The 26,266-nt window shown below is 44.7% G+C and overlaps 2 protein-coding genes across 7 annotated transcripts in view; both read right to left on the bottom strand.

Moving 5' to 3' along the window:
- Positions 1-26,266, bottom strand: part of LOC147617168 (UDP-N-acetylglucosamine diphosphorylase 2-like) — a 155,308-nt gene that overhangs the window by 14,735 nt on the left and 114,307 nt on the right. For all 6 annotated transcript variants that reach the window (XR_015262387.1, XR_015262388.1, XM_086776776.1 and 3 more), the window contains 2 exons: positions 22,449-22,563; positions 22,201-22,357 (listed from right to left, as the gene is read on the bottom strand). Coding sequence is in view for 4 of the 6 variants with exons in the window: in XM_086776776.1 (XP_086632902.1) it covers positions 22,201-22,357; positions 22,449-22,563 (272 nt within the window). In the remaining 2 variants the exon portion in view is untranslated. The remainder of the gene's footprint in view (positions 1-22,200; positions 22,358-22,448; positions 22,564-26,266) is intronic.
- On the bottom strand, positions 708-1,679 carry LOC147617169 (uncharacterized). The gene has a single exon (XM_086776778.1). It carries the CDS (start codon positions 1,621-1,623, stop codon positions 847-849), a length of 777 nt encoding a protein of 258 aa, XP_086632904.1. The 5' UTR covers positions 1,624-1,679; the 3' UTR covers positions 708-846.

Here is a 26,266-nt window from a genome sequence, read left to right on the forward strand (position 1 = left end):
TATATAAGGCTAACCCTTGTATGCTCGTACAAGGAGTAGTATGTTGCTTGCTTTGAGTTGTTTTACGGAGACATTGATAATGGCTGGGAAGCGTAGTACTTATGGTTATCATTGGAACTCTCAAGCTCCCCTTATTGAAATATATTGGATTTATGGAGCAAATGGCAACTCATGGATTGAGGATTCTTTTATGGATTCCTATTCGAGGTCAAAATGCCTATAAACTATGTGCAGCAGGAATTCTTATGGAGCACCACGATATCTACACCTATGAGAGATTCTTATCAAACTTGAGGCCACCTATCCTGCAAGGTGTGTGGTCAGAGTACAAACATGGAGTGTAAGTGGTACAGTGGACATGCTCCTAGTGGGTCAGGGACATGTCTACGCTAACTGTCATAACGCACTGGCACCTAGTGGCAAGGGACTTCAGTCTACGCCAACTATCACTTGACGTAAACCTTGTATGCTGCGTAACAAGCAACGGAAGTATTCGCAATAAAGGATCTTGTCACACACACAGCCTTCTCTATCCTGAGTTTCACAAGTTTAGCAATCCACTTTTATGACTTCAAACTTTAAGAGATTGAGAGAGAGAAAGAGAAAGAAAGAAAGAAAGAAAGATATATTAACGTCCTGTCGAGGCCAAAGCTGACCTATAGGACAGATCAGAATACATCTTTGGTTACAATCCACTTCGGGGTATCGGTTAAAGAAAAGTGCATGTGGGATCAAAAAGAAACTAACTTCAAAGCTCTCATGACTCATGAGAGTTACATGTTACAATGGTAAAATCACCATGTGCTTAATGTGATTAGATATGTATAAGTATCAAGTTCATGTCCTTCAAAAGGAGGGTGGACCTTTAAAATCTTTGATGATAGCTTTTCCTCCTCTATAGACCGCCCACTTCCCTTGTTTCCTTGCTTCTCTGACTTTGGCCAGTTCCCCCGCTCTATTCTTTAGTTGTAGTGGGGTCAACTCATCAGAAATCCACACCGAGGTACCTTGCAATGATTTAGTCTGCTTCATTACCTTGATCTTATCAATCATATCATAGTATCGAACCCTAGCCTGTTTCCCTTTAATTTGAATGTCAGTTGGGTCACCAAGGTCTATAAAAGGTACCACTTTAGTGAGTCGTTCCTTTATGATATCTACATCCAAGATGTATCCCTCTAGCTGTTCATCTGTGTTGGTACCTACTGACCAATCTTCTGGCAAGCCCCCAATTCGAACAAAAGTTTCCAGGCTTTTGACCCTTTCATTTTCTTTCAGGACTGACAGTACTTCACTGACAAAGTTCTCTGATTTTACCTGAGGTTTTGTGCTTTCTTGTTGTGTTTCCTGTATTTTTTGGGTTGCTTCTTGGGCTGCTTCCTGAATCTCCTGCTTGTTCTTGATGTCCTGCAATTGAGCTTCGAGGCCAGCAATCCTTGTTTCTTGACTGGCAATCTTTGTTTCCTTGTGTGTCAGCTCAGTTTTGAGGGTGGAGACCTCCTGCTGCAATTTCTTCAGTTCTCCCATGATGAAGATCTCCCATGGGGATTGAGGTTTGATAAGGGGTGGAAGGGGGGGTGGGTTCGAGGCCATGGTTGCAAATGACTTCAGTTTAGGGGCCATGTTGTATCACGGGGGTGCTGAAAATAGCCCACAGGGAGCCCCCCCCTCCCCCTCAGGGGGGTACTGAATTTAAACCCTACTCAAGAGAGGGTAAGGGCGAGCAGAGGAGCAGAGGAGGGGGCTGCTACTACAGCGGGAGGGGCAGGCCCTGCTGCAGCGGCGACGGGAGAGAGAGAGAGAGAGAGGAAGTGACGGGGAGGAAGCGGCGACGGGAGGGGCAGGCCCTGCTGCAGCGGCGACGGGAGAGAGAGAGAGAGAGAGAGGAAGTGACGGGGAGAGAGAGAGAGAGAGAGAGGAAGTGACGGGGAGAGAAGCGGCGACGGGAGGGGCAGGCCCTGCTGCAGCGGCGACGGGAGAGAGAGAGAGAGAGAGAGAGAGAGAGAGAGAGAGAGAGAGAGAGAGAGAAACTGTACACCGTATGGGGTCCCGAATTACCCACTGAAGGGCCCCCTATCCCATTACCGGAAAAGTATTTGCTTTATTACTTTGAAGAGACCGACTTTAAACTGACGATAAGCCAAACGCAAGATCTCACAGGTCCAAGAGTCGGGCTGAACTATACACGGTTGTAGAAGCACCAATGATGTCTAATCTCGAGCCTATGGACTCTTCCCAATGGAATGAGGGAAGGCTACAAATCCAGGGCTGAGGTAGGGCTGATTGGAACCGTTTCTAGGCTGTGAATGAATGATGAGTTTTACCTTCACCAAAGTGAAGTAGCAAAACAATGAAGATATGTATGCTGAAAACTGCTTCTATGCAGAAAACGCAAGGTATTCTGAATGCTGTATGCTAATGCATTTAGGTTGATGAAGGCTGAATACACATGCATTGATGCTCCTAGACGCTGAAGGATGAAACGCTGAGGGTTGAGGTGATGAATGCTTCAATCGCTTATGCTCCTTGTGTCGAAGGCTTCAACATTGATGGCTGATTTATGATACGATGGAATGAATGGTGCAATGCTGACCTATTTATATGCACAACATGAGCAAGTCGGCTGGCTGAAACTGGCCGACTGCTTCATGTCTTGCCAATAAATGCATAAAGGTGATAATAATATGGAAAAATGCTGAATAAATACTTAAAAATGTGAAAAAAAAAATACCAGATAAAGTTATGATGCTTCTACAATGGTCTAGATGGCCTACATGTAAAGCTTGTATAGCTTTATTAACATGATTAAGACTTAATTAATGAACATAAGACAAATACTGCAGGAAAAGACAGTGATTGCATTGAGACGTGGGCCTTTCTTGAATAGAGGCCGAAAAGGTACAACTGAAGAGGCACATCCCTGTGAAGGGGTGTGGCTCTTGAATCAATGGTTATGTCCTTAGGACTTAGGGGTGTGTCTTTAATGAATAGACATGTCCTTTGATAGTGACCCATGTGCAAGGATGTGATCCTTCACACGTGTCTTTACAGTTAATTAGGGATTAAGAAGTAATTAGGAAGAGATTAAGAGAGTTAGTCACAATCGTGACATTCCCTCTCACTCAATATAAGACTCCGGCTAAGAAGAGATGGCTGTCTCTGAAAGAATTCCCGAAGAAGTTCTGGATATTCTTGGAAGTCTTCATCACTTTGCCAAGTAGAGTCAAAATCATCAAGATCTCTCCATTTAACCAAAAATTCTGTAGTGAGCTTATGTCGTGTTTCTTTCTGTGTGACATCAAGAATTGTCTCTGGAATTAAGAGTATGTGTTCATCTTCGATTTCTAGAACATAATCCAAAACATCTAAAACTGGAAAATCACCGTCCACAAACTTCATGAGCCAAGAAATATGAAAAGTTGGATGAATTCTATCCCAAGAAGGCAGTAATTCCAACTTATAACTGAGAGACGAGTTCTTCTTAATAATACGAAAGGGTCCATAATATCTTAGGCGAAGCTTTGGAAAGACTGATTTCATTGGCTTGTATCGATGAGGGGCGATATATAATACTACCAAGTCTCCTTCTTGAAATTCAATGTGACGACGATGCTTATTAGCTGTGCGCTGATATTGCTCTTGTACGCTGACCATCTTATCCTTAATCTGTAACAGAATATCTTGCATTTCTTGAATGAGTTGGTCTGCTAAAGCCACTTTATGTTGAAGAACAAAGTTGGCAGGAACAAGGGAAGTATGGCCATAAGCTCAAGGTGTCATTCCAATAGCTGAATGATAAGAATTATTATAAGCAAATTCCACCAAAGGTAAATATTCTTCCCATGAAGCTAATCAAGATTGAACATAATGACGCAGCATTTCTTCAAGGATCTGATTAACTCGTTCCGTTTGTCCATCTGTCTGTAGATGATAAGCAGAGCTAAAGAGTAAATTTGTACCAAGAGACTTGAATATCGAAGTCCAAAAATGTCCTATAAATTTTGGATCTCGATCAGAAACTATAGATTTTCGCAACCCATGAAGTTTGAAGATATATTGTATGAACAGTATTGCAATATCGGAAGCCTGGGCTGCTTTCTTGCACGGAATGAAATGTGCCATCTTAGAAAATCTGTCAACCACCACAAGAATCTGTGTATTTCCTTTAGAAGAATGTGGCAATGAAGTGATAAAATCCAGACTTTCCCAGCGCTCATTGGGAACTGGAAGTGGTTGAAGAAGACCAACTGGAACTTGTCTGCTAGCTTTTATACGTTGGCACGAAATACATGCTGTGACAAACTTAATAACATCTTGCTTCATTTGAGGCTAATAGTATGTAGCCGTCAAAAGACGATATGTCTTGTTGATGCCTGGATGTGCAACATAAGTGACCTCGTGATGTTCTTTCACCAAGACTCTTCGAACATGAGTATCATGAGGTACACAAATACGATCCTAATAATATAATAAACCATCCATTAATGTATATGCTCCATAAATCTTTAATTCGAAAGGAGTTGCATTCTGAGAATTGAGAATTCAAAATGCATTTCCAAAATCACGATCCTTGAAACTTTGAGGTATATCCATTTCAATTGTAGAAATATCCAAGACCGAAGCTGGCGACATACGACTGAGAGCATCCGCAACCACATTGGTAAGACCAAGAACATACTTAATTGTCATATGAAAATTGGCTAAGAATTCGACCCAACATGCTTGCCTAGCATTCATAACTGACTGCGTGAAGATGTATTTCAAAGAATGATGATCTCTTTTCACCACTGAATCCGCACCAAGGAGATAACGTTTCCATGCACGATAGGCATGAACAATAGCCAAAAATTCCTTGTCATATATTGGGTATCTTACTTGAATCGCAGAGTGCTTATGACTGTCAAATGCAATAGCACGTCCTTGTTGCATCAAGACGGCACCAGTGGCAATATCAGAAGCATCCGTATAAATATCAAAAGGGAGAGTAGAGTCAAGAATAGCCATGACAAGAGTTGTGGTCAAAGCTGTCTTTAAACTTTCCAAAGCTTGTGTTGCAGCTTCAGTCCACTGGAATGCAGGAGCGGACTTTAAAAGTTCTGTGAGAGGAGTAACTATTTCTGAAAATCGATGAACCTTTGTATGATACAAGTTGGCAAGTTTCAAGAAAGAACGAACATCATGGATGTTTGTGGGAGTTGGCCAATAAAATAACCTGTATTTTCTTCGGATCCACAGAAATACCGTCTACTGAAACAACATGTCCAAGGTACTCCAAGGATGTTTTGAAGAATTCACTTCTGCCTGGATTGATGTAAAGAGCATTGTCACAAAGCATTTGGAAAACGATCTTAAGATGTGCCTTGTGTTCTTCCATATTACGACTGAACACCAGCATGTCGTCAAGATAGATAATAACGAACTTGTCCAGAAAAGGACGAAAATGATCGTTCATCAAGCTCATAAATGTTGAGGGAACATTAGTTAACCCGAATCGCATGACCAGATACTCATAATGTCCATATTTTGTGCGAAAAGGTGTCTTATATTCATCACCTTCGCAAATGCGAATCTAATGATATCCAAACTTAAGATCAGTTTTGGAGAAGACCTTTGCATGGAGCAATTGATCAAACAATTCATCAATGCGCGTAAGAGGATACTTATTCTTAATAGTCAACTTATTAAGGGCACGATAGTCGATCCAAAGGTACTGGAGCTCCAAAAGGGCTTTTGCTTGGTCGAATATGTCCTTTCTCCAAAAGTTCAGTAGGTTGTCGCTGTATCTCCTGAGATTCCGTAAAAGAAACTCAATATGGAGCACGAGTAGGTGGAGCACTGCCAAGAAGGAGATCAATAGCATGGTCGACTGGTCGCCGAGGTGGGAGAACCACAAGAAGCTCCTGAGAAAAAAGATCCAAGTATGGAGCATAGTTTTTCCATATGGCAACCATACGGCAAACGCATACGGGTATCGAAGTACAAAAAAAGTACGGTTCACACTTTCAAGAAATTCCATACGTTGGATACCATACAGCACCCTAAATTTAAGGAAAAACATGCTACATATGACACAAAAAACCAAAGAAACTTGAAACTGCAAAGATTTTGGGATTAGAAAAAACATAAATGATGTAGAGCTAGAATCCAAACTCTGGACTTTATATTATTGTAACTTGTTTACATAACTTGTTTACATCATACATGTATGATCAATGATGTATCATGTAACATGTTACATAAGTAGGGACTAGGGAGTGTGGAGTGGGCAAATGCCAAAACCTGTCACTTGTAGGCATAGTTTTTTCGTACAGCAACCATACGACATACGTGTATGAGTCATACGGCAACCATACAACATACGTGTATGAGTCTGGAACTATGAAATAAGTATGGTTCAAACCTTGGAGAAATTCCATACGTGGGATTTCATACTTGATTCCATAGTTGTCACGGTACGAAAATACGATACCGTACGATACGATACCGTACGGGAATTTTTGGTACGATAAGAAATTTTCGGATACCATACAATAAAATACGGTTTTTATTTTTTACACTTACAACCTATGGAGCTTCAAGCTTGAATGTGAGGGAAGGTTGGGAGGGGAGGAGTCTACGGTGCTTGAGGAACTAGAACATGGATATGTGTCTCTCCCAGTTGGATCTCCCGATTGTCTCCAAAAAAGAACTTGGATGGGTAATGCAATACCAAAGGTCTCCCAGTGTAGCGTTTATGACTAAGGAACCGTCCTTGCACAAATACGAGCAGTGCATCTAGGGTGATAGGTTTAGGGACTCCTCTCTAGATCAAAATGGCCATGTCTAAATCTTCTCCCTCGTACATAACTTGAGAATCTAACAGTCTAGCCTACCTATACCAGGGATCTCCAAGTGATGTAGCAAGATTCTCTCATCCTACCAATCAGGTGTACACTACCAGTCTACCTCGCCAGATTTTTTAGGTCTCTCAATAACCCCATATGGAATACTGAGTGGACACGAAAGTTGCGAAGTATTGCGAGCATTTGGGATCTTCGTTAAGCAGGGTTTCTATATTTTTTTAAACCATTTGAAAAAAAAAATTTCAAGGATGAGGGGGGTGGGGGGGGGGGGGGGGGGAGAACGTACCATACCATATCGTACGGTATCCGTACAAACCGTACGGTACGAACCCATTCATACCGGTATGAGAAACAACTATGCTTGATTCTTAAATTAAAGGGTAGACATGCCATTTTCAAAGAAGTGAACCATGAGAGACTTAAAGTATGTGAAAGCCATGATAGATGGTCTATCACAGTTTTCACAAATTGACCATAATTCATCCGTCATGACTTTCACACATTGACAACTAATCTCTATGTCACGACCCTGTGTTTTTCTCTGGACAAGATGCAAGTGTGCACGGGGACATGGTGGACAGTGTGAATGGCATCAGGTTGGAGTCAAAAAGGGAGCCCATATGTGGACAACCCCAAGTGTGAAGGGGGGGCAAAGAGATTTTAACTTAAAAGGTTTTAAAAACCTTTAAAATCATTTTTAATGCCTTTTATGAAAGAAAACGTGGCCCATATGCTATTTTGGGGCCACGTGTGCTTTTTGGGAAAAAAGAGGGACTGGCAGGCAGAAAGGGGCGCCTATCTCTAGATGTGTGTGTGCTTTTTCGCTGAGGAGGGTTGTTCAGCAGTGTACACAGGAGAACACGTTGAGCTCTTTCTCTGTCCCAGGTGTCTGTGTAGGGCAGGGCAGGACACAGAGGCATGCTGAACTGCAGGTACAAGTCGGCTGCGTGGACTGCACGTGGGCTGGACAGAGGGACAGAGTTGAGCAGCAGGCAGGCGGTCTGTTTGTAGGTGGCACACGGGGGATGCGTTTTGTTTCTCTCTCTCTCTCTCTCTCTCTCTCTCTTCTCTCTCTCTCTCTCTCTCTCTGGCAGATTCAGAGGAGTACCAGCTGAGGCCAGGATTTGTCAGCTGTGCCAGATGGAGCCAGAGACAGAGTTACATTACATATGTCACTGTCCGGTATATTATGAGATACGAGGCCGTTTTCACTGCCTGTTCAGAGAGGGCTTTGGACCACTTTCTAGAGTCATGAGATACCAGGATCAGAGATGCCTCGGATTGTACTTGCTAGAGCTGCGTAGACATAGAGAGGGTCTCCTGAGAGGGAGGGGATCAGAGAGGGAGAGACACCTACAGAGGCAGATTACAGACTTCTTTCGACCAGAGATTGAGCAGTCAGGTCAGCAGGCATTGCAGCTAGCCCCAGAGGACAGCCGCACCAGAGGTACACTGATTGATCGGGCTATAGAGCCGGGGCGGTCCAGGCGCCCCAAGATGAGAGGTCCATCTCGACACCGGCGGAGACTACAACAGAGGATCAGGACCATACTAGCACGGCATGGGAGACGTCCAGTCAGAGTACTCACCATGGAGGACATTGAGGATATCCGCCATCGACCGATGAGAGACATCTTTGGATAGTGATATGTATGATGCTTACCTTTGTTGCTGGAGTTTTTCCTCCCACATGTTATCCATTAGGAGCTCCTGGTACCGTACTTTTCCTCATAGTTGTTTCAGTTTCAGTTAGTTGTTTAATTGATTTTAGCTTTCCTTACACAGACATTGTATCAGATCCACCAATTGTTGTAACCTTTTTGGTCTCATAGGTCATTTTGGCCTTTTGAAGACGTTAATATATCATTTCATTTCATTTCATTTCTCTCTCTCTCTCTCTAGCTCTTGGAGGATGCGTTTTCTTTCTCTCTCCAGGCAGCTGGCTGGTCTGCAGAAAAGTACAACTTTGGATTCCATGTGGTCAGGACTGCTGGCCGATAGGATTGTTCAAGCTCTTCTGGAGGGTGGCAAGTTGCAGGAGAAACAGTAGAGGGAGGGCTGAAGCTGTGGCACATGCTCTTTTCTCTCTCTCTCTCTCGCTTGGTGCACAGGAGGGCTAGACTGCAGGCGCTCAGGGTTGCGTGCTCTTCTCCTAGATGAACAAGGGCTGGATATTCATGAACATAGACATCATGTTGATGGCGTTCAACTGATGGAACTTTCAACTTCTCTTTGCTTTGGATTCAGGACTGTTTTGGGACAGTTTATGGGCTGTTTTTGGGTTGGCTGCAAATTCAGCTATGTACTTGGGTTTCTGGCTGCAAGTACAGGTCATTTGGTTATGTTTCTTGGCATGGGAGTGATGTAAGCTCGCATGGCTACGTGCTCATGGAGCAGATTGTTTTCTCTTGCTAGAAAGGAACAGAGGGACCTACAGTTATGGGCATCTCTATGTTTCCAGATGTTTCATGAGGGAACAGGTAACTAGATGTATGCTGTTGTTGGCACTCTTGTTGAATGGTGCTATGAATGGTTCTGTATGGAAACAGGGCAGAAGTTTCAAAGGGAAACAGGCCTAAAGGTTTCATGTGGAAACAGGTCGTAGGTTTTCTCGAGGAAACATGTTATTTGGGTTTCTCCAGGAGATAGGTCACATGCAGGCAGAAGGTACAGGAATGGACACATGTTTGGTACAGCCTTGCTACTGATTGGGCAAGGGACAAGGAATCCATGACGGAGATGGATAGTACCCTTGGAAGGTAGAGAGGGTTGGTACAGGTGTGTCGACTGTATGGTATGTTGTGCTGTGATGCGAGTTCTCTTTTGAGAGACAGTTTGGGAGTCTGTGTTGTGATGCAGGAGCACTGGATGTGTCAGGGTGTGATGCTGTTCATAGTGTGAGAGGCTATGGATGGTTGTGGCAACCTTGATCATGGGAGAAAGCTTCTGTATGCAGACTCAATGTGAGAAGAGTCTTTCGATGCGAACAATGGCTGGACTTGTTTGTGGATGCCGAGTGGACAAGAAGCCTGATGCAGGTTCTTTGCAGGCTTCAAGGGTTCTACTGCGACGGCTGAGTTCCCAGCCTTATATTGTAATCAAAGCTCTTATATTCAATTAAAGAAATACCGCAAGGGGCGCCACTGCGATTTGGGGCCAATCGGTGTCTGTGTACTGTTTGCAGGAGCACTCTAGCTCCCCCTGTTTGTTTTCCTTTTCTAGGTCCTCAATGGTGTTGAAGTGTTTTATGTGCGAGTGTTTGTTTCACCGCCAGTTAGGCCGGTTTCAAGGTTCCGCTGCCGGGACACATCGTCGACTTTCTCAAGGAGGCGAGTCCGTGGTTGCTTTGGTCGGGACAATCGCCAACTTTCCTAAGGGGGCGAGCTCGTGGTTGTCTCATGAGAGTCACATCAAAAGCTTCAACATGAGGAAAGTGAAAAGGAAGTGCAGGACACAGTACAGGATTTTGTGTCTTTGCCTATATGAGGTGAAGAGCAAGAGCTGAAGATGAAGCTCAGGTGAAAAGACACCAAGGACAAGAAGTAGTCGGCCAGGAACAAGAAGCAGTTGAAGTGTTATGGTGCAGGAGATGCGTTGAAGGCTATGGCTTTCGACAGTTTGTCACCGGTCGTATCTTCATAGAGGCTTCATGGGTTCGGAAGACAGTTTCTTTCTATGTTTAGCAGTGGTGATCTACTATGCTTCATCGAGGACTTGTGCTTACCACTTGGGTGGAGTGCAAGCAGGTTTTGGGTGCCTGAGGATGTATCAGATGAGGCTCAGATGGAAGCGGAGGAACTTGACGAGGTTCTTATTCCTGAGCATATACTGGCACATAAGGAAAGAAAGGTACAGGGTAAGGTTTCCCGTCGCTATCCTGTGAAGTTCAAGAGCTGTTCACTGATGGATACGAAGTGGGTGGAGGAGGTTTACTGATGGATGCGAAGTGGATGGAGGAGGGTGACTTAGCAGATTCACCTCAGGAGTTGCAGCTTTATCTTGATGCCTATGAGTTGGAGTCGACTCTTGTTACGGCTCGTTCAGGTTCAGCAGAGCATAGGTCTGGAGCATTGCCTGATGCTCAAGAGGGGGGTAGCACCTCCGCTCCCTTGTTGTTACAGACAGGCTCATTTGTTATCTAGGAGTCGCTTGGTGACATCTTTGTATTCACCCGAAGGTACTGAGGCTGAAGGTACATCTGCTTATGGGACTTCTATGATATTGTGTACTAGTCACATGAGATGGTAAAGTTGGCAGTCGCGCGCACCTTGAACTATAACTGCAACTATGGATAACTCTATGGAGGGCATAAGTCCTGCGAGTAGTCCTAGAGTTGGTTTGGTTCATGGAAATATGGGTCGAACTCTATTTGTGCATGTATGCATACACTTTTTTTGAGGTAGAGGTATTTTTGTATTCTGGTGCCATTGGCTCCTGGTACCATTGAGAATACATTGGGAAATACTCTGCATTGTGTCATGTGCTGCATGTATATTGGTATGATACATCAAGTGCTTTATTAAGTTCATGGAAGCACCATTGGGTGTGACTCTTGCGGGATGGCCATGAGACATATGTGGGAAAGTACTTAGTGGATGTAGTGTTTAGATGCATTGAGTGCTTTCATATGCTCATGTTTTACCTTCAGTCGTGGGTCCTGCGGGATGCCCATGGGCGTAACGCTTGCGAGCAGCCCTTAGACTGTTACTTTGGAGTAGGTAGAGCATTTTGAGGAGCATATTGTTTGCGAATGCATGTGTGTGTCATGCATATGTGTGTCATATGTAGAATGATGCATGGTTTTGTTTTTGGCTAACACAGTTAACGTGTTTCCATTTGGTTTGAGACTTTTGCTGTAGGTTCTGAAGGAACAAGCAAGAGGACAGTATGGCTTATTGTGCAGGATGACTGTTTTTATCACCCAGATGCATTGGAAGGCCATTGTTTTTGCCCTATGGGGTGTCTTTGCTCATGAGATGCTTTGCTGTGCCATTGAGTGCAATCGAGGACACTTACCATTTTTCAAGAGGGGGGTATGTCACGACCCTGTGTTTTTCTCTGGACAAGATGCAGGTGTGCACGGGGACATGGTGGACAGTGTGAATGGCATCAGGTTGGAGTCAAAAAGGGAGCCCATATGTGGACAACCCCAAGTGTGAAGGGGGGGCAAAGAGATTTTAACTTAAAAGGTTTTAAAAACCTTTAAAATCATTTTTAATGCCTTTTATGAAAGAAAACGTGGCCCATATGCTATTTTGGGGCCACGTGTGCTTTTTGGGAAAAAAGAGAGGCTAGCAGGCAGAAAGGGGCGCCTATCTCTAGATGTGTGTGTGCTTCTTCGCTGAGGAGGGTTGTTCAGCAGTGTACACAGGAGAACACGTTGAGCTCTTTCTCTCTCCCAGGTGTCTGTGTAGGGCAGGGCAAGAGACAGAGGCATGCTGAACTGCAGGTACAAGTCGGCTGCGTGGACCGCACGTGGGCTGGACAAAGGGACAGAGTTGAGCAGCAGGCAGGCGGTCTGTTTGCAGGTGGCACACGGGGGCTGAGCAGCACGTGGAGGTTCTCCCTCTCTAGCTACAAGTCGGGCCAGCAGACGGGGGTGCTTCTTCTTTGATGGCTGGTCACCAAGGAGCGCAGGTGGGCAGATTGCAGGGCAGCGCACAGCTCACCAAGCTCACCCACTCTCTAGCCGGATCACCAGTATCACCAGCCCGCCACATACCGACGCCACACACTACCATCTACTTCACACATGACATGGCAGACATATACACTGGCAGAGTAGAGGATGGGCTCCTACTCATGGATCCCCTGGCATCTATGGATACCATTACAGCCCAGCTCGCATCACTCCTACACACGGCTGCATTACAGAGCTTCCCACATCGTGTACACTCAGGAGAGCCTGCGAGACCTGGGACTATGCCCCAGAACAGATGGTATGACGACGAGTGCAGAGCCCTGTACTCACGACTCCGCATACAGAGAGCCTTGGGAGCCATCACAGAGCAGGAGTCGAGGAGAGAGATGAGGAGACTTACTCGCCGCAAAAGGCGGGCCTTCGCAGAGATACAGGAGCTAGAGATCTTTCATTTCTTCATGAGTAGAGATAGCCCTGTCTCATGGCGGCACTTCAGAGAGCCCCGGACCCCGACACCTATTGCAGACCCACAGACATGGCACACATATGCAGAGGGTCTATACCATGCCCCACAGCAGCCACCTATACCTCAGCCCACACGAGCCTCGACCTACCACAGCTAGCTTCTTTACCCACTCGATGGTACAGGAAGCTATCCGCCGCCTACAGCATGGACGGGCCGCCGACCATATGGGCCTGCAGGGTGAGCATCTCATATATGCAGTAGATTCTTTAGCTCCTTTTCTTGCACACCTGTTTAACAGGGCACTAGCAGAGGGTTTGCCTGCGGAGTGGACGATGCACACCATTGTGCCGATTCACAAAACAGGGGATATGCTCGATCCGAGCAACTACAGGACGGTTATGGTTGGCCACGTGCTGGCCAAACTCTATGGTGCAGTGCTGGAGCAGGAGCTTAGCTTATATGCTGAGCGAGCAGGTTCACGCTCATCAGGGCAGGCAGGCTTCAGGAGAGCTTTCTCTACCACTGACCATGTATTCACTTTGAGATGTATGATTGATCAGGCCAGAGTGAGGAAGAGAAAGCTCTATTGCTGCTTTGTGGATTTCCGCAAGGCATTTGACACAGTACCACGAGAGAGGCTCTTTCAGCGCCTGCAGTCTCTTGGCATACCAGCAGATATGACATGGGGCATCTATGCATTATATGAGCAGGTTTTTGGGCGAGTCAGATGTCCAGGAGGTATGTCCGAGACTATTGCTAGCACCATTGGTGTGAAGCAGGGATGCCCACTTTCCCCCACGCTATTTGGGTTATACATTGATGAGGTGGCTGACTTCATTACACGGGGAGGCGGAGATGGAGTTGATTTAGCAGGTACCTCAGTACATATTATGCTCTATGCTGATGATATTGTATTAGTGTCTGAGTCCCCAGGTGGTCTACAGCAGCATCTACATGCACTCGATGATTTCTGCACACAGAGGGGTCTTACTGTGAACCTTGGGAAAACCAAGGTTATGGTCTTTCATACATCGAGACAGGGCAGGAGTCAGCTGACATTCACTCTCGCAGGATGCCAGGTGGAGGTGGTGACATTATATGTGTACCTAGGGGTTACCTTCTCTGCAGCAGCCACACGCTTTACCATGGGTTCAGCAGCCAGAGCTAGATTGACACGGGGATATGAAGCATTGGCTATGCTAGAGAGACAGTGCCACCAGGCGCATTTTCAGGAGCCCCGGACGAAGGGGTGGCTATTTGACACATTAGTCACACCGGCATTGATGTATGGAGCAGCAGTATGGGCGCCAGGCCTTGCTACCCATTGGTGGACACAGATAGAGAGACCACAGGCCCTCATGATGGCACGCATGATACGCAACAAACCGTCAGTACCTCATGACATTATCTGAGCAGAGTTTGCTGCGCCTCCTATGATGGTAGAGGCCATATTTCAGACTATATGCCTGCTAGACAGATTCAGAGAGATGCCACAGGACAGATTATCATACAGAGCTTTTCAGGCATCTAGACAGTTGGCTGAGGCAGGAGATAGAGGATCATGGTATGCACAGGCCACACATTGGTTCTCACAGCATGGCCTAGACATGGATCATCTACCACCATTCCAATATGACAGGGATGCACCACATATCCGTCTCTCTCATAGTGAGAGGAACAGAGTATTGAGACAGGATCTATGGCAGCTCTATACAGGAGAGACATGGATATCGCCTACACAGCCTCTTCCACCGAAGATGCTATACTACAGAGATCACTTCATGAGTATCACTGTTGATGGATTTATAGAGAGGCCTAGATACATGGAGGGCTTTTTACCACACGGCTCCCGAGTGGCTATTGGTCAGCTCAGAGTTTCATCACACCGATTGGAGATTGAGACTGGCAGAGCAGCACGGATCCCCCGAGAGGAGAGGGTATGCAGATTGTGCAAAGAGGAGGTGGAGAGTGAGGAGCATTATGTATGCAGATGCAGAGCATATACAGCCATCAGAGAGAGATATCCCATTTTATTCAGAGAGCCACATTCCCTACGCCAGATCTTTGAGACAGCAGACCAGCGCATACTGGGGAGATACATTCTAGACATACAGCGCCACAGAGAGACATTATTACAGGCTCAGACAGCTCCAGAGGGGGGACGACAGACACAGATTACTACATTTTTTCAGAGATCCATACCCCTCCCAGCCCCTACACGGCAGGGAATTACTCTCCAGAGAGCAGAGACACTTAGAGCCCGCAGGAGACAGAGGACACCTGGCTTTCGGACACCACGCCTATACCAGAGAGAGATGACAGAGATCAGAGCTCAGTTTCACAGAGAGGGTGCGGAGCGACTGGCTCGCTTCAGAGCACACCCAGGCATGTTCTTCAGGGAGCTGTGGACACCCCCTTCACTGATGTATACCATTTTATACCCCCAGTATGGTACAGGATGGAGCTAGCTAGGTTGCATATCATGATTGTATACTCCATGCATATAGCTTTGCATTCTCCTAGTAATAGAGCTCCATCCCCTGCACACCCAGATTCAGCTTTTTATTCAGTACTTTTTCATTTTGTTGGGATGACAGAGGATACCCCATACAGGTACTCCGATTTGTCTCATAGGCCGAGTTCGGTCTTTTGGAAGACGTTAATAAAATCTTTCTTTCTTTCTCTCTCTCTCTCTCTCTCTCTCTCTCTCTCTCTCTCTCTCTCTCTCTCTCTCTCTCTCTCTCTCTAGCTCTTGGAGGATGCGTTTTCTTTCTCTCTCCAGGCAGCTGGCTGGTCTGCAGAAAAGTACAACTTTGGATTCCATGTGGTCAGGACTGCTGGCCGATAGGATTGTTCAAGCTCTTCTGGAGGGTGGCAAGTTGCAGGAGAAACAGTAGAGGGAGGGCTGAAGCTGTGGCACATGCTCTTTTCTCTCTCTCTCTCTCGCTTGGTGCACAGGAGGGCTAGACTGCAGGCGCTCAGGGTTGCGTGCTCTTCTCCTAGATGAACAAGGGCTGGATATTCATGAACATAGACATCATGTTGATGGCGTTCAACTGATGGAACTTTCAGCTTCTCTTTGCTTTGGATTCAGGACTGTTTTGGGACAGTTTATGGGCTGTTTTTGGGTTGGCTGCAAATTCAGCTATGTACTTGGGTTTCTGGCCGCAAGTACAGGTCATTTGGTTATGTTTCTTGGCATGGGAGTGATGCAAGCTCGCATGGCTACGTGCTCATGGAGCAGATTGTTTTCTCTTGCTAGAAAGGAACAGAGGGACCTACAGTTATGGGCATCTCTATGTTTCCAGTTGTTTCATGAGGGAACAGGTAACTAGATGTATGCCGTTGTTGGCACTCTTGTTGAATGGTGCTATGAATGGTTCTGTATGGAAACAGGGCAGAAGTTTCAAAGGGAAACAGACCTAAAGGTTTCATGTGGAAACAGGTCGTAGGTTTTCTCGAGGGAACATGTTATTTGGGTTTCTCCAGGAGATAGGTCACATGCAGGCAGAAGGTACAGGAATGGACACATGCAGGCAGAAGGTACAGGAATGGACACATGTTTGGTACAGCCTTGCAACTGATTGGGCAAGGGACAAGGAGAGGTTTTTGGCAACAGTGTTACACAAGGATGTGGAACCATCGGCAAGCTCTACTTCATAAATAACAGGCACCTTGAGAAGTCCAAATCTTCGATGTCTGGGTCAAGGTGGTTCCCACAAAGTTATGAGAACACCCACTGTCGATGAGCACATGAATAGGGTGATTGGAAATAGAACCTTGAAGAACCAAAACCTGAGTAGACCGTTGGGGCAACGGTGAAGAGGCAGGTTGAGCTGTGGCACTGGCAGTGATCACCGAAACATGTGCAATAGCCTGCTGATTAACCACACGCTTTTCTTTATTAGCAACTGGGAGTTTCTCCTCGGAAGTGGAGGGTGCTGCATTAGAATTCTGTCAATGGGTTGGTCTTTTGGGGCACTCAAACCAACGATGAGATCGATTGCAAATTGTGCACAATCCTGTCTTTTGTTATTCCCATCCAGAAGGGACAGTGGAAGGACAAGGATTGCGAGATTGGTCACGTCCTTCGTCCCGTCCACGATCCGAACTGCGTGGTTGGAAGGACTGAGAACGTCAGGACTGAAAAGAGGACGATCCTTTTGATCGGCGAGGGTGTTGAGAATTATTCCATTGGGGATTAATTAGGCCGAGAGGTAGAAGTGCCAGAAGATTCTCTTCGACTATCTCGGTTCATACAAGACCCATTGGCTTTCTGAAAGGCATTAGCTCAACCGAAAGAGACCGAATTTCAAGAATTATTGTCTGCAACCCGCTCGACGTAACGTATGGCATCGGCAAGATCGACAGGATTATATTTCTGAACATCGGCACGCAGTGTGGGGTTAAGACCTTCAACGAAGGCATGGAGTTTGTCCGCTGGGGACAAGGAGTCAATCTCCACTATCAAGTTGGTGAACTGGAAGATATAAGACGCCAAGGAACCATTTTGGTCCAAATGGCATAAGCGAGTATGGGCTAGGAAATCCGCATTGGCAGGTATGAATTGCTTACGAAGGACCCACTCGAATTTTCCCACGTTGTAACCGATTTTCCGACGTGCTGTCGTCGTTGCCACCACAATAAAGCAGTGTCTTTGAGGAGGGATACCGCAAAAATCACCTTTTTGAATCAGAAAGAGTCATGGTTTCAAAGTATAACCGCAGTTTGTAGAGCCATTCGTCTAAGATGCGTTTATTGCGCTGACCACCATAAGATTCAGGAGGTTTAATTTCTAATTTCTTTGTTTTACTAGCTTGTAAAAGACGATACAGAGTTTTAAGGTCATCACCTTCTACCTCGGAAGGAATGACGTCTTCGTCTGGTGGTATTGTTGCTGAAACATCTGCTGCTGGTACTGAACTCGTGTGGGAGTGGCGATCCGTGTGGAGCTGTTGGATCTATGAAGCCAAGGATGCCATGGACTCCTAGTGTGCTGTTGGTACTGCTGTTAAAGTTGCTGCAAAGCTTGCTACCATTCTGGAGGAGCCGGTATGTCAACAGGTTCAGCCATGAGAGAAGACGTTGATGTAGAGGCTACAGGGTGACGAGGCTCTGGAGGTTTTTGCTGTTAAGGACGCCGCTGGGCTCTAGTAAGAACCATTGGCTGGAGGGTGCGGCATCTACAAATCCCGTGAGGAGAGGCTACGTGCTGGTGAAGCGGCTATGGACCATCCAGTATAATGAGGGCGATTCTCTGGGACTAGGCTTGCACGAGAGTCTACTGCGGGAGAAGAAGGTACAGGGGTAGGGACAGCTGCTGGTGTCAAAAAACGTGTATAATCTAGTGTAGAAGGGCGCACCGTGAACGAAGATGGGTAAACGTTCTCAGAATAGGTGCAATATTCATGCAAAATGATGCTCCACTCAGGAACGATAGCGCCTAGAAAAGGATGACGCCTGAGCATAAAACAGTAATAATCTAGATCCTATGCAGAAGTACAACCACGGATCACCCACACATCGAACTCTCGGAGGTGAGAAGTCGGTGTGGCTATCTGAACACGGTAATGAGTGGGCTGTAAAGAGGGGGGCACACTCACTGGAACAGGCACAGAGACCGGTGGAGAACCATGGGTAGGGGAGGGCACTATGGACTGTGAGGGTGTATCCTATAAATAACTGAATTCATAAGTTTCCTCTGCCATAAGCCGTCAAAGAAGAGGGTAATGTGTGTCCACGTGATCTAGGAGGTGCTCTTAAACCCGTAAAAAGTGATATTGGCCTCTAATGGGCGGAGAGCACACAATAGAATAAAGTGACGGGTTTTCGATATTCTAATGCACCACATTATGTGAGATTTTAATGCCCAAGAAAATGAAAAAATCACACCTAAAGAAGATTGCCATAAATAATGTTGTTGCTGTAGGAGAAGCACCAAGGAGATGGTGGCCGGCAATCATACGTAAATCTGGAAGCGGCTGGTCCAAGCAATGGTAATGGACAGCAGCAAGCACACGTCCAAGAGGCTGAGGCAGGCTGAAGCCGTGGAAAAGGGAGGCGGCTGCAAGCTAGCGCACGTTGAAATCGTGTGTAGGCGAAGGCTGAAAACTACACGAATATGTGGAAGTTGGCGCTGGTTCATGAGGGAGCCCGTAAAGGTGTTTTTTTTTCTTTTGTTTTTTTTGCTTGAATACATGGCACTTAGAACCTTAGACCCAACCTTTGAGAGTGGGTATTATGTGTGTGTATTTTTTAATTTTTAAAAAAAAAACAAATCGACGTGCGCTTCTCAACAGGCAGCCGGCTGGGGAAACTCCACGAAGGGCTGCGACTACTCCATGGAGGGGTGCTTGTCCATGAAAGGGTGCCGGCTGAAGAGGTAAGCCTCCATATTGAGGGGTTGCATACTGTCTTGCCTCTGTTCAAGAGTTTTCTGCAAAGGACTGGCCCGACATTAATCAGCAAAAATTGGGAGTTTGGGGCTGAATTTGATGGGGCATTCTCTCTTACTCTTCCATTCAATACTTCCTACACCCAATTTTAGGGTTTGGGCAACTTGATTTTAGGGTTAGGGTTAGGGCTGATTTTAGGGCTAGGGTTAGGGTTAGGTTTTGGACATGTCACACGGCAGAAAAGGTTTGCTCTGTTACCACTGTACACCTCTTATAGCTTTATTAACATGATTAAGACTTAATTAATGAACATAAGACAAATACTGCAGGAAAAGACTGAGTGATTGCATTGAGACGGGGACCTTTCTTAAATAGAGGCCAAAAAGGTACAATTGAAGAGGCACATCTCTGTGAAGGGGTGTGGCTCTTGAATCAACGGTTATGTCCTTAGGACTTAGGGGTGTGTCTTTAATGAATAGAAATGTCCTTTGATAGTGACCCATGTGCAAGGGTGTGACCCTTCACAAGTGTCTTTAGAGTTATTTAGGGATTAAGGAGTAATTAGGGAGAGATTAAGAGAGTTAGTCACAATCGTGATACTACATGCATATGGGATGAATGCTATGCATAAATGCACACATGTCCTGATGCAAACTCTAAGGCTTCTATGACATCTATATGCATGAATAATTCTCTTCAAGTGGGTTAAGGGACTTGACTGACTGACTCACTCACTCACTATGGATGTAGAACTGACGTATTCTGGAAACACACCCCATGGACCCTTTTGGACATTTGGGGTATCGAGCATGCGAACAAAGGCCTATGGATATGTGTATTTGTTGGGCATTCACACTTTTATAATGTGGGTGGCCAATTTATTGAATAGTCTTGACATTTTGTTATTTTGCCACCCCATATTTTAGAGATTTTTAAATTTATTTAATGGACATGACAACTTATAAAGTGGGTGTCCCGTGAAGAATGGATTTCATATTCACTTACTGTATTTGGTGGACATCATGGATTTTGGACATGGAAAAAGTCGTGGATCAACTTTGGGCATTTCTACGAATGTCCACTTGCAAGTTGCGTGGCAAAAACATGTCATTTGTGTGCCCAAAAGTTTAGCATGATTTTTAAAACATAATATACACTACGTTAGTCACAAACATGTTTACGCTCAAATGCATCCACGGGGTTTCCCACGCATCCCTAACCTCGTGGACATTCACAAGCATTCAATCCAAGCAGTTACGCACTTTAGATACGATACATTTGGTAGTCCCAAACGAGTAGACACTCACTTTTTGCTTTTTGAAGGTATCATTTAAAATATGAAACAAGAGACAAGGAATTTTTACTTTTTAAAAATCGATTAACTGAAAAAATTTCAGGAAATTGGGAAAATTTAGAAGGCTTAAGGGAACTTGAGAGAAATTAGGGGAGTGGTGGGAAAAATACAAGAACTTGGTGAAATTGGGAGAATTTGAGGAAAATTAGAAAATTGGGTAAACTTCGGGGAGTGTGGAAGACTTGGGAAAATTAGGATATTCTCAAAATTTTAAAAATTTTAGAAAATCTGAAAGAGATTGAGAAAATTGGGAGAAATTACGAGAAAATTGGAAAATCTAAGAGAATTTAAAAAAATTAAAAGAAATTGAGAAAATTCAAGGAAATTGAGGATTTAGAGAAAACTGGGAAAATTAAGACTTGAGGAAATTTGAAGGAATTTGGGGAAGATTTTTGGGAGAATCGGGAGAAATTTGGAGAATTCGAGAAAAATGGGAAAAAAAATAGAGAAATTGGGAAAATGGGGAAAAAAAATTTTAAAAAAAGGGACATTTTAAAAGTTTTGAGAAAGAAATTTTGGGAGTGTTGATGTGTGTTTCCTTGGGCCACCACATAGCTCTTGGGGCGTCTATATATGCCATATGTAGCGGTATGGAGGCACTATAAGGTGTAGAGCGTGGCATGGATGTTCATATCTCCTCGGATCCATGATTTTGTGAAGAGGGAGCAGCAAGGAGATGACACTCCCTCTCATCTTATGGCTGTGAAATCGATGTACGCGGATGCTCCTCTGAAACTCTACAGTAACTGTACAGGATCTAGAATCCACTCCAAACCTTCCAATGAGACCAACTCCATGTTCTCCCCAAGTACGATCTTCCAGTACCTCGATCATCACTTGCTCTCAATCGTCACTGGAGCTCCCCATCAAATATACGTTGGAACTTGTAGAAGAAGGGACAAAACCATGTGAGCAGTAACATGCTCCAGGAGTGTCACACATCCTCTGTACTAACTCCAACTGCACGCCATCTGCATCCCACCAACCACCTAGCTCATGATGAACAACTCTCCTCTGTGCGGACTTCCACCAAGGACAAACCCATTTTGATCACTCTAGGAAGCTATCCCATATGATCCATGCAATTCCGCATAGCAACCTTAGGCCACCCCCCTCTAGGTCCTTCAAAAGCAGTAATGTCACCACCTCTCATCGTACACAACCCATCTTGCCAGTGAAGACAATACAACCTGTCGAATCTGTGGATCTGTACCAAGGACTCATAATCCCCCTCTCGTTCTCCACAGCCGCCAATGACAATATCAAACTGTTTTGGACCACCATGACCCAACATGCCAGACTCTCAGGAAACACTTTCCCCTTTCGTTGAGCAAAAGTGAGCAATCCAGACCCATATACATAAAGCCTGCACACTCCCACGTCTGAGTCCGTACACTGCTTCTCTGTAATGATGCTCCTCCACATCACCATGCACAACACCTGCTTTGACACTCAGCAAAAATAAACGAACCTAATGAATAGTCATTCCTCCCCAGAACTACCTGTCAAGTGCAAAGGTATCGAATGTGTGACAAAGCCACCAGCAGCAACTACCCAACGTGTATGTAGGTTAAGTAAAAGAAGCCGAGCAGTATCAGGCGTGTCCGTTGCAGCTCCGTTTGCATTTTTGACAGGCGCAAACTCTTCTTCTCTATGAACCTATAAAACACCCAAGAACACCAGTGGTCAGAACTCAAGCATAATCTGATTGCAATGCAACTAATGACATAAACAAGAAACCTGAACCAACCTCAAAAAGGGCAAACGAAGATGCATATGGAAATGCATCAAAAATATACTGTTCAAGCTTTATCCCATCGATTGTCCCTTCAACTGAAGGTATCTTCTTCTCAGCAATATGATAGCTGTAACAGTTGAACAAAAATTAGAATCAACCTTCTACTAGAAATGTCAAAAATCAACTGAAAAATGGGCACATATAATGGTACCTTATTTTGCAGCACATAAAACGCATGTGAAAAAAAGGAGAAAGAAACTTTTTTTTATAAATCTAAAGCTTGAATTTGTTTGAATACACCATGGCAGGTATTAACCAAAGTCGGCACAATCAAGAAACTCTCAAAGAAAATATAATGTACTGTGAGGGTGCTTGCAATGCACCATGGGTCACTTCATGTGGGCTAGTGTGAAAGGACCTAATGAAAATTAGGTGTGCTTTTATAAACTCACAGGAGGATTTCCACATAGCAGAGACAGAGGCATGGCCCTGGTGGTGCTCTAGCCATACACTTGGATAGTAGGTCGCTCTCTTGGTATGCAACACCCGGGTTTGGGAGAATGGCATGCCTTAGTGTTGGTTGAGCCTTAGGCACAGGGGTGCTCTCAATAAATCTTCGGTTGGGTAGTCAGCTTGCCACTCCCAAATATGATGGTATTTTATGCTTAACTTGTGTTTGGAGGTGCTGGTTGGGAGTAGAGGTTTGTCTCCATTGGTATCATATAATCATAGCAACTAAAACATCATCTTAGTAACAGGAGGAGGTGGCCGTGCAAGAGTTGGGCTACATGGGCTGCTATTAAAAGTGCCCAAACTCACTTGCAAACCAAAGCCTGTGCCCATCTTCATTTAAAAAAAAGCATACTCAAGTCTACAAATGCAGATTGTGCAGCCTTATACACACAAAAAGGTAGCAAAGCTTAGCTTTTTTTCGGGGGTGGCAAAAAAGCTCCAGCATCTTAACGCCTTTTACGAGGCAAATATGCATACAAAAAGATCCTTCTCCCCTATGCACATTTATGCTCACAGTAACAAGAAAAAACAGGATCATTTGGTTCATGCTAGGTTGCGAAAACCGATTGTACTACCGTGTAAGGCCTAGTATATTTCCCAGAAAGCTTAAAAACTCTTACAGTTTTCATGACTTGGAGGTGAATCATTTGACCAACCTTGAAAAATGCAAGTCAAACAGCATACAACCTACCTCTATCTTGAGTTCCTAATTGAAACAAAATCTCCTGCTCTTCTTAAAAGAAAAAATCTCTTGCTCTTCTCAAAAGTCAAAAGCTGTTTGCACCGTAATTGATGCAGCCTCTTGTCTTGCCTCAAAGTTACCACTCCTCTCTTGAAGCAATCACTAGCCCCATCTTCAAAATCTCTTCCTCTTCTCAAAAGTCAAAAGCTGTTTGCATCGTTATTGATTCAGCCTCTTGTGTTGCCTTAAAGTTACCACACTTCTCCATCCACCCTTTTCTCTTGAAGCAATCACTAGCCCCATCTTCCCTTTCTTGCTTTCTCCTGTCATAGCCCTTTCTCTGCTTTCTCCATTCACAGATCTAAACCCAAGATTTTTCTTTTCTTCCTTGGTTTCTCTCCTCTCTTTTGGCTCTCTCTTTCTTGTCAGTCCTTTCGCCCAGCATATTCCCCAGCATGCTGTGGTACAGTGGTGGGCTACTTTCTTTTGTGTTTCAATATCACTGATTGTTACCCTTAGGAGAACTACATGGAGACTGCTCCAACTCCCTTATCCAACAATGTTACATGTCCTATATACATGGGATTCAGCTAAAGACGGGTGCATAAATAGAATGTTCAGTGGGTGAGGTGGCCCATTAGAGAAGAAAGGCCCAAGGGAGAAGGCCATCGCATTAAATTATATGTCTTAAGGTGAAGGACCAAAGGGGAAAAAATGGATGTGTGTAGAAGACTGAATTGTAGCAAACAGCACATTGACATGTGTAGAGCTTGAATTAGGTTCACCTGTGTAGCAATCACCATAATTTATCCGTACTACGCAGTTCAAAACCCTAATTTTATAATTAAGGCTTAATTGCTTTGATTTCACATCACATCACTGACACCAATCGATTCACAGACAGCTTTATTCAGTTCTTCACCTCCCAACCATGACCCAAACAAGCACGATTCTTATCTTCAAAGCCCCCTTCTGGAAAATCTCTGAATCGAGGCTTCTGTTACATGCTTACCCAAGTCCCGGCTTGTTTAGTGGCTGCTATGTGGCCACACTAAGGTTTAAAACCCACTTTCAAAAGGTTAAAGTAACCTTAGTAAATCCCACTCTCTTTAAATAATGCTTGTCCAAGGGTGAGGGAAGTAGACTCTTTGCCTCCATCTCTTGAAAGGAAGAAGAAAGCAGGAAGATAGAAGCTAAGAATGTGGACAAGAGGGATGAGGAAATTGAAGAGAGAGGTCAAATTCCTATAGAGGCTAAGAAGGGGAATTGGGGAAAGAGATGGTGGACCATTAGGTAGAAAATATGGATATCCAATATTAACCATAAAGAACTACAACTGCTTTTAACACTCCTAGAATTGCAATATGGTACGATCGTAACCTTTTCAAACAGTAACACATTATATCAATAACCTAAGAGAATCACAAATGCAAGACTCTCTTATGCTTAAAAACTTAACGTCTGGACCTACAGCCTGAGAATGTACCTATAGCAGAGCCTCCCAGCCGGTACTGCAAACTCGTGTAATCTCTTGTTGTTAATGGAGAGGAAAAGGATATAAATAAAGATGTAATCCATACTTTTTTCAAAAAAAAAAAAAGATTATAAACGTCGCTCGTGCGCGAGCGGCTCAAGCAAATCTCGGTAGTCTTAAGAGTGGTAGTTGAGTTTAGAGAAAACCAATAGTCAATCGTTTACAAGGATGAGTTCCAGCAAGAAATGTGCAAAGACTTCTTGTCTAAGAATGAGCAGGTTCCTGCCTGGGCTGCCTAGATAAATGTGAAATGGCAAGTAAAACTCTAAACAAATGCATTGCTCTTCAAAGCCTAAAAGCTTGAGTTTGTTCAAGGCTCAAGCAGATTTCGAAAGTTAAATAAAAGAAACAGGACCTTTTAATGCAGCTGAAGGTGCTTCAGGGGGAAGAAGCCAAAACTCACTTCTCACTCTTTCATTCAAGAATTTAAGGCCAACGATGAAGGCCTTTGTTTTAAATTTATGATTCCAAAACACTCCACTCTCAAGTGCCCTAAGAAATAAGAACAGGGTGCTACAAGTACGCTCTTCTCGAGTACTTCAATGATTTAAGAAGTAAAGGTTTACTACGATGACCACACACATGTATATTGCTTATCAGGCATATTCCTCTAGTCAACTTTGACTATGGGAGACTGACCATGGCTGACAAGAGTATGCGAGGGTGGATGGGCAGGCGAGATGGTGGATAAGTTATTCACTCATAGGAATACAGAGGATGTGGTTGACGAAATGAGCCAAGGTGGCCAATGAGATGATAACTCAAGTGGTAAAGGTGTTTGTCGAGGACTAGGAGGTCCTGGGTTCAAAACCCCACAAGGTGCTTCCTCAGCAGCATTGCCTAAGGGCGGATAAATAAGTGCCAGTGAAAAAAACGGTAACTACAGGAGGACGTTAGGCCTAAGGCCAATCTGAGGAAAAAAATTTGAGCCAACATGATAGAGGTAAGATGAGGTGGGATGGCATCCGTTGGTTAGGTTTAGTACACAGTTGACAGCTCAGTGAGAGCTACGGGCCATGACAGTCTCGGTCTGTTGTTTTATTTGTTCTTCCAATCTTCCAAGGCAGAGCTGGCAAATTGCTTAAATAAGTCGGCATATGC

The sequence above is a fragment of the Cibotium barometz genome, chromosome 37, assembly GCF_041138505.1.
Source record: "Cibotium barometz isolate CiBa-2024 chromosome 37, ASM4113850v1, whole genome shotgun sequence".
Taxonomy (NCBI): Eukaryota; Viridiplantae; Streptophyta; class Polypodiopsida; order Cyatheales; family Cibotiaceae; genus Cibotium; species Cibotium barometz.

Coding starts and splice junctions, on each gene's coding strand:
- LOC147617169 (XM_086776778.1), bottom strand. CDS start 1,623: ATGGCCCCTAAACTGAAGTCATTTGCAACCATGGCCTCGAACCCACCC.